The 13,559-nt window shown below is 39.8% G+C and overlaps 1 protein-coding gene across 8 annotated transcripts in view; it reads left to right on the top strand.

Moving 5' to 3' along the window:
* USP40 (ubiquitin specific peptidase 40) overlaps positions 1-13,559 on the top strand; it is a 35,700-nt gene that overhangs the window by 12,881 nt on the left and 9,260 nt on the right. For all 8 annotated transcript variants that reach the window (XR_011726523.1, XR_011726522.1, XM_071747114.1 and 5 more), the window contains 12 exons: positions 1,386-1,707; positions 2,221-2,302; positions 3,328-3,499; positions 4,334-4,418; positions 6,792-6,862; positions 7,994-8,313; positions 9,237-9,363; positions 10,117-10,174; positions 10,480-10,533; positions 11,033-11,121; positions 11,710-11,796; positions 12,519-12,555. Coding sequence is in view for 6 of the 8 variants with exons in the window: in XM_071747114.1 (XP_071603215.1) it covers positions 1,386-1,707; positions 2,221-2,302; positions 3,328-3,499; positions 4,334-4,418; positions 6,792-6,862; positions 7,994-8,313; positions 9,237-9,363; positions 10,117-10,174; positions 10,480-10,533; positions 11,033-11,121; positions 11,710-11,796; positions 12,519-12,555 (1,504 nt within the window). In the remaining 2 variants the exon portion in view is untranslated. The remainder of the gene's footprint in view (positions 1-1,385; positions 1,708-2,220; positions 2,303-3,327; positions 3,500-4,333; positions 4,419-6,791; positions 6,863-7,993; positions 8,314-9,236; positions 9,364-10,116; positions 10,175-10,479; positions 10,534-11,032; positions 11,122-11,709; positions 11,797-12,518; positions 12,556-13,559) is intronic.

The raw sequence follows: 13,559 nt of genomic DNA on the forward strand, positions 1-13,559 counted from the left end.
TATCTAGCAAGGTACAGCATGTGTAAGAGTTTCTAAGAGCAGACTGGGGAACATGGACCAGATTCTCAAGGGAAAAGCTGCCTGGAAGGTTGTGTCTTTTTCCTGTCTATGTGACTGGCATATAAAAGAATTGATCTGACCTACTCAACCTTACTTCAGTTGTGTCCATAGGTGAAGCTGCAAGGACACTACCACCGCTTGAATATAAAAGCACTGATGAAAATTAAAGAAATCCTGTGCCTCCTCACTGTCATAACTGAAATGATGTTTTGAAAATATATGCCACTTCCAGTAAAATCTTGTTTATCAAGTTGCATACTGTTTCCTAATGCTTTAAGGAAATTACTTCAGCATATGTGTTGCAGACAATGTGGAAAATTCATGTCTTAGTGTTTTTTGAATGGAGCTAACAGTGCAGTTTTCACATTCATTCAGATTTTAGGGGTTTGGTTTTGTTTGCTTTGGGTTTGTTTTTTTTTTTTTTTTTTTTTTTTTTTGAGGGGATTGTGTGGGTTTTGCTGGTTTGTATGGGGATTGGAGCATGGTTGGTGTTCACACCTACCCTCACCTGCCATCCTTCAAGAGTCACCATTTTGATTTGTGTAATTTGGACACTGTTTGTTGGCAGTAGCTCTGTGCTTCTAAAACAAAAGCAGAGAACAGAGTGAATAATCTGGGTGAAACATTATAAGTAGGTTTTAAGCTATTTATATGACACAATTGGATGAAGATGCAAAACTAAGCAGACCAGAACTGATCTCAGCATCATTGTCTGGTAAGTAGAGAAGAAGGGAGCACTGCTGCAGAAACTTGGAGGTGGGCAGCACTAATGTTAGAGCACCAAGCTACTTGGGCCAGGGCTCTCTGTGTCTGATAAAGCAGAAGCTTTTTGATTGTTTATAGAGCATTGCTCCCTGTGCTACCTTTCCAGGGACTTTCTCAATCAATCCTTTAGAATCAGAAGTTAATCTGATTTAATTCTTAGCCATGAAAACAATTCTTTGTCAATTTCTTGCATGACAGTTTAAAGTTATATAAGAAACAAAGCCAGCCATAGCATGCAGTGAAATGGACTGCCCTGGGAAGTGGTGGAGTCTGTCCCTGGAGGTGTTTAAGGATAGGCTGGATGGATGTGGCACTTAGTGCCATGGTCTAGTTGATGTGATGTTGTTAGGTCTTTTCCAGCCTCAATAATTCTGTGATAATATCATGTTGGAAAATTACATTTTTCTGTCTAAGCTGAGAAAATACACAAACTCCAACTCTTCAAACTTGGTTTTATGATGCTTTTTCATGTATGAGTTTGTGTCAGGTGTAGTAGCTAATGCAGGCTGCTAGATTTAAAACAGAGTGTCTTCTTCATCTTGTCCTTGCTTTCTTTTTAGTATTTGCAGAATCATCCTCAGATATTTCAGTTGAGTCCTGATGAAAATAAGGTTGGACTGAAGGACAAGCACAACCTCCCTTTTAAGTCTGATTCTCAAGGACAAGATCTCCAAAGCCCTCCTCAGAAGAATAATGTCCACTGGAATTCAGAAAAAAACTCTACAAGGCTAAAGGACAGTTCTGTTGGTTGCCATTGGTTTGATCTGAATGATTCAAAAGTCCAGCCAATCGAGGAGAAGGATATTGAAAAACAGTTTCAGGGTAAAGAGAGTGCCTACATGCTGTTTTATCGAAAATCCCAATTAAAAAGACCACCTGAAGGTACACAAACCTCATCTTGATATTCTGGGGGCTTCCTTTGTTTGGTGACAGTTTGTTCTCTGGAGGACCAAGGCCATTGGGCCTTTCAGTCCTTTCCAAGAATTGAAGATAAATTCTCTTTCTAGTGATAACTTGAGAAATGCATTAAGATACATGGAGGTTACCTCCAAGGGGGCAGTGACTGGTTAATTGGCTACAGAAGACACGAATTTTTTCCTAGTGTGCTTCCCAAATATTAGCAGAACACCTGCTAAAACAAATTAAACTTGTTGCTAACAGCATTCGTGTATTGCTTTCCCTTAGGGAAAGATTGATGGGAAGAAATAAAACCATTTGTTTATTCTTTGTATCATCTTGCCAGTTTAATTTTCTCTATTACAAAGGGATGCAACATTATTGCTCTGACTTTTCAATAATTACTGTAATGTCGTGTCTCATCTTGATCACCTTTCTTGCTTGCTGAAGCACATGGGGAGCAGCCAAGGCCAAACTAGCCTATATTATTTGTTGCAGCTCGAGGAAATCCAAGGTACCAAATTCCTGAACACCTTCTGAATGAAATGAATGCTGCTAATACTGAGCTGCAAAAAAAGAGGTATATTAATGTAACTGTACCAATCTCTTAAACAGCATTCTTAAAGTGCAGGTCTCCAAAGTGATTTAAAATGAAAGAAATTCATCTGAGTCAAGTCAGATGCTAAAATGATCCTGTGTGATAGAGGAATACAGCCTGTATTCCTGGAATCTGCATTAGTGGTTCCCTTCCTTCCCTGTTTGTGGTGTAATAAGGCTTTCTGCAGAAAGTTTCAAGGAAAACTTAATTACAGTTCAAAATTGTACCCATTTTTTGTGAGAATCAGTGCATTTCTGGAAGGAGTATGGAATAAATTGTCTCAATTATGTTTATAGAGGGAGTTCTCCACTGGGAGAAGGAAGGGTGAATGACTTGCTTTACTCTGAAACAATGGATAAATAGTTTTCTTTGCCAGAAACACAGAGGAAAGAGCTAGTGGTATTCAGGTTGGTTGAAATTTTTACTTCTGTTGAGGAATACAGAACTGATGATGTGCTGAACCATGGTTAAGCTATCAAAGTACAAACAGGAGATGCAAATATTGTATGATATCTCTGTACTGTGTACTTTAGTTTTTTTAATCAGATTATTTGCTTCTACACATAGCTACTAGAACTGGCTACAGGTACAAAGGAGGAAAGCATGAATGGGTCTGTCCTCACTCAGCTTCCATGCAATATTTTCTGCCTCTGCATTTCAGCAGAGTACTGACCTGGAACACAGCCTGGTAAAACCTACCATCCCCATACCCCTACAGAAGGAATTTGTCATTCTGTGTAGAAAGGCAGAAGCAGGGTGCAGAAGCACACAGAAATCCTCTCATTCTGCTTATGTGGAAGATGTCTACAAATCACTGTTATCTACAAGTCATCTGCATCTGTATGCAGAGCATCTCTGCATACCCTTTGATAGAGGGGAGAATATGAGAGTGAATGTAGTCCTGAGGGTATCAGTTCCAGGACAGCTGCAGAGCAGCATCTTTGAGATCTGCCAGCCCTTTGTCAGTGTTAAATTCACCAGTTTCTTCTTGTCTTTTTCTTTCAAAGAGCGGAATGTGACTCAGCAAACAATGGCATTGATATACACCTCCATTTGGGCTCATGCTACAAATTTCACAATGGGGCTTTGCATCCTTTGCTTACTTGGAAAGAGAGTGTTGTAGATTTGACTATTGATAGAAGAAAAACACTAGGAGACCTTCGGCAAACAATATTCCAGGTATTTGCTATGATCTCAACTCTTTGGTTTTATTTGAGCCACAGCATTTACAAATGTGTTTGTGCCACAGTTTTTAATTCAATGAGAAGTTTTCAACAAGAAATGGGGTTTTGGGAGGCTATAAACTATATGAGTTTGCACAGGAGGAAACATTGGTTTGAGGTGTGCTCATAAAGTGTTAAACAAGCCATGAAATTGATGAAACTAACTATGTAGACTTGAAAGCTCTCATTAGCTAATTATGCATATTTGGGCAGCATGTACATTAGCATGGACTATCATTTTGCAGAACTGCAGGCTTATTCTTACCATTTTGGTTTGTCTTTGTATTTTCAAGGAGTTAGCTGTGCTTTAATGAAGTAATCAGAGTAGTTTGGGGAAAAAGAAAACTAGTTAAAAGAAATATTTAGCTTAATATTTAACTAATTTAATATTTAACTAATATATAATATTTAATATTTAACTAATATATAGCTGTGGTATCTTTTGCATTTATTCACTACTGTGTAAAAAGAATATGTAATTTATAAAGTGTTTTTTCATAGATATCAAAGCTAACAAAGTCAGGAAATGCTGTTTGCTTTTCCAGTACCTCTTGACCTTTTATTAGTGCCCAACTGAAACTTTATTTTTCTCTATCTGGTAACTAGTCTGAAAGACTGAGTCTTAAATGCTTGACTGTCATCTATGGTACTGGAGTTGTTGAAGTAATGAGCTGTGTCTTGTTAACTGCCAAAGTAACAGCCTGTAACAGCTTTCAGCAATGTTGTAATTTTGACTGATGTTATTGCCTGCTGGTGTTAACATATATATTTTTTTATTCTTGCTAATTAGATGTTAGAATCTTGGGAAGGAGACATAGTGCTCAATATTGCCAAGCCTTTACCAGCAGGACTGCATCTTTACCAGGTGCTTGATGGTAAGACTACTACATAGAAGGCTTCCATGTTATTTATATGTTGTATTTACTGCCAGCATTGAGGAAATAAGCCAATGTCACCCCAGTATATAAGAAGGGATGGAAGGATGATCCAGGAAATCACAGGCCTGTTAGTTTGACTTTAGTACTGGGGAAGCTGCTGGAGCAGATCATCCTGGGTACCATTATGGGGTACATGCAGGGCAACCAGGTGATCAGGCCCAGTCAGCATGGGTTCACACGGGGCAGGTCCTGCTTGACCAACCTCAAATCCTCCTGTGACAGGCTGACCTACTTACTGAATGAGAGAAGGGCTGTGGATGTTGTCTGCCTTGACTCAGCAGGGCCTTTGACACAGTTTCCAGCAGCATTCTCCTGGGGAATCTGGCTGCTCATGGCTTGGATGCCATGGGGTCTGGACAGGCTTGGTTGATGGGCCAAGGCCAATTGTATGAGTTTCAACAAGGCCAAATGTCAGGTCCTGTACTTTGGCCACAGCCACCTCCACCAGCTCTACAGGGTTGGAGAGGAGTGGCTGGAGAGCTGCCCAGCAAGAGGGACCTGGGGGTGCTGATGACAGCCAGATGAACATGAGCCAGCAGTGTGCCCAGGTGGCCAAGGGAGATGGCATCCTGGCCTGTGTCAGGAACAGTGTGACCAGAAGGACCAGAGATGATCTTACCCTTGTACTTACCCATGTACTCCAGGCTGCATCTCAAGTACTGTGTGCAGTTTTGGGTGCTGCAGTATAGGAAGGACATAGAGTTGCTGGAGAGGGTGCAAAGAAGAGCAACTAGGCTGATTAAGAGTCTGGAGAACAGGTCTCATGAGGAGAGGCTGAAGGAGCTGGGGCTGTTCAGCTTGGAGAAGAGGCTGAGGGGACCCCTAGTTCCTTTTTACAGCTACCTGAAAGAAGGTTGAAATGGGGGAGGTGTTGTCCTCTGCTTCCTAGTGACTAGTGATAGGATGAGGAAACAGGCTCTTGTTGTGCTGGGGGAGGTTCAGATTGGATATTAGGAAAAAATTATTCACCAGAAGAGTGGTAAAGTATTGGAACAAATTACCTAGGGAGGTGGTGAAGTCTGTCCTTGGGGATGTTCAAAAAACGAGTAGACGTGGTGCTTTGGGAGATAATATAGTGGCTATGGTGGTATAGGACTGACTTGATGATCTGGAAGGTCCTTTCCAGCTGTGATGATTCTATGATACTATGGTTTCATATGTAAAACGTTTTGGAGAAGTGTATTGCTGAACACTCTTTGAGCTGAAACTTCCATGCAAGTCCCAGAGTCACAGGAGCACAGAATGTTAGGGGTTGGAAAGGACCTCTAGAGGTCATCTCATCCAACTCCCCACTGCTAAGTGATTTAGGATGCTCATTAATGAAATTAAGGGTTTTGAGACTTCTGTATGTAATCTTTTGTTGTGAAGTGCAGTCAGACTGCAAATCTTGTTAAGTTAAATGCATTTGCTGATAAAAATAGCTCAGTCTTTTTTGACCTTTATTTGCCTATGAATGTTTCCTTTTATAGTATTTACCTGGTAGGCAGAGGAGAGGACAGAAGAGAGGAGCCAGGGTGACATGAAAGAAAAATGCAGGTTAGATTCAAGCTGAAGTAGGAATCTTGTAGAGGAAAATTCTTGCGTAAAAATCACGCTAATTTGTTAAGACTACACCAGTACTTTCAAATCACGAGTTCTGTCTTCAGTTTTGCATTGTTACTCAATCCCTTGTGTTCTTCTTCAAAAGCCTGTTCAGCCATTTTTAAATTTTATAGTTATTGTTTCAGAAAATTAGGGTTCTACCAAAATACAACCCAGCTTTCCATGGTGTTGACATCAAATAGAGATGCTTATAGCTGCTGTAAATATTCCTGCAGATGCCAGTACAGTTCTTTAAATGATAGTAACTTTTAAAAAATCTGGCTCTAACAGTAGGAAGGTAAAAGAAACTGCAGTACAGGCTGCAGTATTTTAAAGAGTCTTGGAATGTGCAGTATGTAACTCCTATATTAAACCCAACCTTTTTATTTTAAATGTGTTGATTCAATGTTAAATCTCATATAGATAACCCTGACCAAGCAGCTTTGCCACATGCTAAGTTGGGCCTCAGTTTGCAAGGGAAATAGAATTGAAACCTTGGTGCTTTGGTTCTCTCTCCTCAGAGAGCTGTAGCAGTGGTGTTTACCCACTTTGTGGCTCGTTACATGAGTAACTTACGCACCACAAATACTGCTCAAACTGCACCTTCTGTAATGATACCCTTGAGCCAGAGTAAAATGTGCCAGTGTATTTCAGTTTATCAGCTGACCCGGGTAAACTGCTCTGCTGTTTTGCTGGGGGAAAAGACTTTGATTATTTGTCCCTTTTTAGGAGATGAGCTGACACTGAATGCCATTGGGCTGGCTGATGGAGCAGACATCTTTGTCTGGAATGGGAAGGAGGTAAAAATCCAAGTACTCTCTCTCCTTGTCAGTTCTGAAAAGATAACAGGCAGTCTCCAGATGCTGTTTGAGAAATGCCAGTGTGTTCTGCACGTGTGCTGTTGACATATTAACTTTGGCTTTGAGGTCACCTCTTCAGCCTCATACTGATACTCACAAGCTGTAAAAAAAAAATCAGTGTACCTTGATTGGTGTGCAGTCTGCTGCTTGATAAAATTATCAATAGAATTATACTATGCAGAATGATGTGGTCAGATTGATAAGTGCCCATTGATATCTACTGCCAGTTACCCTGGACTGTATTCTGAAAATGTCTGGGGTCTCTTTGGAAGGAGATTGGTGGATAGTAATGAGATAACAAAAACTTAAACCCTGTAGCCAGTTGTTCCATGTATAAAATTAGTCCTGTCAGTGGCTACTTCTGTGTATGGTTTCCCTTAAATACTGTGCTCTTTTTCTAGTGTTGCATCTTCCTTTAACTTTCTGCTTCTGCTTAACTTTCCTCTACTTGCCTCAGTGGTGATGTAACACAGCATTTTGTTCTATCTGTGTAATAGAATAAAATACTACTTTTAAAATGTTTTTGTTGTAAAAGTAGAATTTTTTTTGTTTTCTCAACCCACTCACCCCCCAAATCCCAAAGAAAACATCTAGTAACATTCATTCCTGTCTTGAATATACTTTTGGTATGATCTTCACACTACAAACTCCTGCATGATCAAGTTGCCTTTGTCAAGGAACTGTATGTTTGGCCAAGGCTGAGCATCAGAAAGGCCAGATTTTAAACTCTGGCCAGTGACCTGCCTGAGTCACACTTTTGGGTAATTCTTGAATATCCTGAGAGTCTAAATTTGTCTAAATCTGATGGAGACCAGGTATCCACTGGTTTTCTTGATACTGTTACTGATAGATTTTATCTGCAGACTTGGGTGCACTGTATTTTCTCTTCCAAACACCTCTGAGTTATTCCAGATTATTCAGTAGGCATTTACTCCAGGGTGTTTTACTTCTAATGAGGAGAGAGGGACCATATTTTTCTTTCTATAATTGTATCCTTGTCATTTATTGCTGTCCAATCTCTTCTGTATTTTATTGCTCACCACTGCCTAAATCTTGCATTCCTTACTCCAGGTTGGTGGTACAAAGCTGATGACAGGTCCTGATCATGAACCTTTGGTTGTGAACGTTCTTCGTTTAGCAGAGTATAACGAAGGAGGGAAGGGTCAGCATTTCACAGAGTCACAGCATGTCTTTTCATGCAGCACTAAGCTGGGTGATCTCCACAGAGCCTTAGCACCATCAGGAGGTATCATTCTCAAGAACGGCTCAGGACTAGATAAAGAAGCCAAGAACTGGGAAGTCTTCCTTGAAAAAGATATGACGGAAACACTGAAAAGTGTTGGTCTGACAGATGGATGCTCGGTACTAATCCTAGACAGCCATGACCAGAGGTAACCGTTTTGATTGCAAGTATAATTAAACAAAAGAGCAGTTTTGGCAAAATCTCTTTAGTTAAATCATGCTAGCTGTGTTCTTCTTTATAGCTATATTCTTTAAACTCATTGTCACTTGGAGCTCTTTCATTCACAATGATGTCATCTCTTAAATTTTGGGGATCAGATACTTGTTAATTATTACCTATTTTTTTGCTCTTGAAGTGCAGATGCATTCACATTCTTTGACTTACACTTGTAAAGGGGAAAACCTCCCCCAGTGAGAACAATTTGTGCCTATTGTCCTGTCTTTGGTATAACCTGAGTTTCTGAGGTTTGAGTTGTGTGGTTCATGGTGGACTTGGTAGACTTGGTGGAACAAGAGAACAGAGCAGTACTGGAAGAGTGTGCAACTCTGCCAGGAGCAAATTTCTGGTCTCATTCCATTTGTAGTGTACAGCTCTGAATTTAGGTTCCTGTTTTCAGAGACGTGTATGCACTTGTTACACAAATTCTGACTTTCCTAGTTGAAATAGTACTGAAAAATTGAGATTAGATGCAGCACTGATAGGGTCCTTCCCTTAAAACTGTTTCTGTTAAGCAGTAGCAACAGCAGCAGAGACAAATACCAAATTTTCACTAAGACTAGGTATGCTTTTATAATATTTTTTCCAGAAGCCTTAAGTCCAGCCTCAGAAAATCACTTTCACTCTTAGCTGTCTTTAGAAGCTCACATCCCATTGAAAGCCAGATGTCAAAACCTAGTTTTTACTGGTTTACTTGGTACCCAGCCCAGAGGTGCCTGGATGCTGCTTGCAACCTCTGACTCTCCTGTGTGACATGCAACCAGAATGCCCAAGGCATTAGCAGTCTGTGTGAGAGCTTTGGGATTTTCTGTAGTTTTCCTGTCTTTGACCATTTTCCACTGCTCATTTTTCCAGCTTTGTCGATGTGTCAAGTGGCAATTTGACAGCTTTCACATATGATATCAGCTGGCTCCAAGTGAAAAACTGCTGTGGAAGGGAAGATGAAGAGAAGCATGTTAAAATTACTGCCACAATTGAAACAGTAAGAAGCCAGATTATTCAGGGGTATAACACAACCTGTTTCCCTGAAAAGCTTTGCCAGTGTGCTTAGGCCAATTAATGAGGATAATGATAATAATAGTAATAATTCAGCCTCAAAGCTGAAATTTTTTTGTGCTGAAAATCATATGCAGCTTGGAGTTACCATTAGTAGAGTACTTGGACTGCTGGGTAGTAGTAGTAAGACTCATGCTGGTAAATGCAGTCTACATTAGTGTGGTTTAGGGTGAAAGTTTTCTCCTTGCACCAGCCTGTAAAAATATGTTTGAGGCTATGTCAGTAAACAAAACCTAAATGAGGAGTAAAGTATTATTCCTTGTTTTTAGCATAGTATAGGAAACAAGGCTCATGTTCCCCAAGGAGTGGACTTCTCTTGTACCTTTTCTGCCTTTTTAATTATTTTCTGTTACAGAGTATATAAAGTACTGCTTAGCTCCTCTAAGAGAATTACTGTTTGTCTTTTGATAAATCCGAAAATGAAATACCATTTTCTTTTCTTTGGAATACTGTTTTTGAAGATAATTTCCACAAATGCGTTACAATGTCAGTACATGTATTTATTATATATATTTTGTTTGTTAATTTAAATAATATTTTCTAATCTATGTATAGCCTGAACAGGAATAAGACTAAATAGGATGCGTTTCTAGTGAGGGCTGCCTTTTGTGGAATGGCATTAATGACAGGTGTGTTAATGGCTTTCTGTAATAAAGGTGTTAATACTGCATTCTTCTAGGTGATGTCAGATATCAAAATGAAGGCAATACGGGAGCTTCAGCTTGAGGAGGAACTAGGTAAGTGTTCAGCTGCTTTACCTTTAGAGCTGATAATGTTAGAATTTACTGTCTGGCTTCCTGCTTTTTGCTCTTTTTTTTATCCTGAAAAGATAAAAATTAAGACTGTTCCTGAAGTCTCTATGAATCTCTCTCCAGTTGTGCTTTTGATAAAATACCTCCAGAAGGAGGCCTCTAGTATAAATCTGTTGTCAATAATTTTAAAAGTTACTTGTCTAAACTTTGGAGATAAATTTCTTCTTATTTGAATTATGCAATAATTATTTAAATAACTTACTTCCTCTCTCCTGTCCTTTTTCTTACAGCAGATAACAGCTGTCTGAGACCTGTTAGTGGAAATGGGAAACTTCTGTCTCCAGGTGAATTTATTTATTTAATCATTGTTCTGTAAGAATTACAGAAAATAATTACTTTAACATCTAAACATCTAATCTGAATCTCCCCTCTTCCAGTTTAAAACCATTATGTCTTGTTCCATCACTTCATACCCTTTTTAAAAGTCCCTCTCCAGATTTCTTGTATGCCCCCTTCAGGCACTGGATATTCAGAGCCTGACTGGAAAAAGCCCATAGTGATCTGATCTGACTGTAGAGCTGGTTCTGCTTTGTGCAGGGGTTTGAACCAGACAGCCTACAATGTTCCAACCAAAATTCTTCTGTCACCCCATACACAATGAACCTTTATAAAATACTGGTTTGCTCTTGCCATAGAGGCTTTTACAGATCTGACAGCAATGCTGTGGATGTGAAGTTTTCTGAATGTCACTGAGTGTTCTTATCTTGCTTTAAAGAGCATCATAATAGAATGCATATTTTCAGGAATTTTATGATGTTCTCTGTGGTTTTGTGTCCCCTGAAGTTCCTGAAGATTATACTGTCAAGGAAGCAGAACTGAAAATGGGGAGCTTGTTAGAGCTGTGCCATGGGAAAGCTCCAACTTCCACTCAGGTATAGTCATATTGTGACTGCAAAGAGTCTTGTGTTGCTTTTTTGCTTTGTTTACATTTTCTGGTATTTCGTGTTGTCTTCTTTTTACTGTTGTAGTGGTTGTAAATGACTTGGAAATAAATTTTTGGTGTCACTGGGAATTATACAGATTGGCATGAAGGCTCATACCATTTATTTCAGTCACAGAAGGCTAAGGGCAGATGTGTGACCATTTAGTATAGCTCATATATCTAATGGTAAATCATCTGTCATTTATCTGACTGTGGTTGCCAGACTTCTGTGCTCTGATTGCACTGACTTGTAAAAAGCATAAAGCAAGAAAAGGGTATCTGCAAGTTGTAAATGTGGAAGAGCTTAAGGCTGCTAGCAGGTTTTATCTCATTTGCAGCAAGGTGATTAATGAAGTACTGATGGCTGTAACTCACTTGCATGTGCTCCTCTGTTTGTCCTGCTTAGACTGTTTGCTCTAGCCTCAAGTAGTTTTAGTCCTGTCTGCAGTAGTTTGTGTCTGTTTGCAATACCTGGTGCTGTGTCCCATTATTTCCATACTTAAATATGTATTCTAATAGCTTATACCTTCATTTTTAGCTCTTCTTGTATTTTATTGTTGGGAGTGAACAAAATGCAAGCCCTGAGATGGAGATAGTTGTGGAAGAGACGACCTCTGTCAAAGAGGTGAGTTTGTCTGCTTTTAAGAGCTCTTGGCATGCCTGGGTCAGGTCTGAGGAATTTGTAGCTGTGCATTGCTTCAGGTCACCAGGAGACACAGAGGCAAAGGGAGTGTTTCAGTGCCAAAAGGCCAGCAGGAAAGAAGGCCTTGATCTTTCTCTGAGCATTAAAGAGAGAACCTTGCTTTTCCCCAAGGATGAACATAGTCTGATGCCTCACTAGGACCACTTTTATACATAGTGGTCCTCAGGATGATGCTCAGTCATAGCAGAGCCTGCTGGAATTCCTTGGAGTTCATCAGACTCTGGCTGCACAGCACTGGAGTGAGAGGAGTCAGGAGGAGCTGTGCACAGAACAGAGGGAGCAGCTCTTGGTACAGCCCAGCCAGTGTCTAGAAGTGGTGTCTGGAAAGTGTTGAGCTTGCAGTTTGATTTCTGAAAAGATTAATTTCCAAACTCTGGGACAGAACTTACAGGTAAAGCAACAAACTGATAGCACAGATTTAATTTTTTTAACAGTTTGTAAAAGCTGAGGCAATTTCTTGCCTGAAAACAATCTCATACTTGGAGAGTTTAATATCTAGCTCAAATGCACTGTGCCTGTAATAATTATATCATCTTTAGGAACTGACCAGGAGTCAGTTACTCAGTCTTTGTTAGAAAATACTAGCATAATTTGCTGAAAACAAATTTCCCACCCTGTGTTTTACCATGTGTTTCTTTTTTCAGTGTCTCAATTTAATGCTGGAAAAATCTGGATTATCAGGTTAGTCGCACTATATATTATTTTAAAAAGGAATTTCCAAATTTCTAAGTTCTTGATGCCCTAAAAGTTAAAATTTGGAAGTTTGTTACAATGATCTGTGTATAAGGTGAGGAGGGGAAAGAACTGTAAACTTGCAGATTTGCTTTGATAAGAGCTACCTGTGCAGTTGTTTAAAATCAGTTTCATGTTTTCTATTTATTCAAAATATGGCAAAATCTGGTTTCTGGACTATTCGCTTGAGTGTCTGTGCAGGGGTTTGGGTTGTTTTGCTAAGATTTGCTGTCACAGTGGGAACCACTGCATGAGATCAAGTGGACAAACTGATTTGTGGTTGCTATGCAAAAGGAAGTTATTCAAAATGAGGTCACAGTTTGTCCATCACTTGGGAATCTGGGTGGTAGCAGTTCCTCTTACTAAGGGAATTAGTAAGGATTACTAAGGCTTAAGAAAGAGATACTGACAGCACATAGCATGGCCCATGGATTTCCTGGCTGAACATTTCTTTCCCTTGATGCTGAGGGAGCTGGAAATGTTTAGTTTGGAGAACAGGAGCCTGGAAGGAGACTTTACTGCTCTCTGCAGCTCCCCGAGAGGAGGTTGCAGGGAGATGGGTGCTGGCTTTTTCTCTCAAGTGAGCAATGATAGGACCAGAGGAAATGGCCTGAAGTTGCACCAGGGGAGGTTTAGAGTAGATCTGAGGAAGAATTTCTTTATTGAGAGCATAGTTGGGTGTTGGAAGAGGCTGCCCAGAGAAATCACCATCCCTGGAATTATATAAAAACTGTGTAAATGGGGCACTTCAGGACATGCTCTAATGGGTGATACAGGTAGTGATACATACATTTATTTTTTGTTGTTGTTGGAATGTTGACAGTTGAACGTGGTGATCTTAGAGGTCTTTTACAACAGTGACAATTCTGATGAGGAAGGAGCAAGAGAAGAGGTTTGAAGTAGCATTGTTTTCCAGATGAACATTCATTGAATACTGAGTTTGTGTCACAGTA

Source organism: Heliangelus exortis, chromosome 6, assembly GCF_036169615.1.
Source record: "Heliangelus exortis chromosome 6, bHelExo1.hap1, whole genome shotgun sequence".
Classification (NCBI taxonomy): domain Eukaryota; kingdom Metazoa; phylum Chordata; class Aves; order Apodiformes; family Trochilidae; genus Heliangelus; species Heliangelus exortis.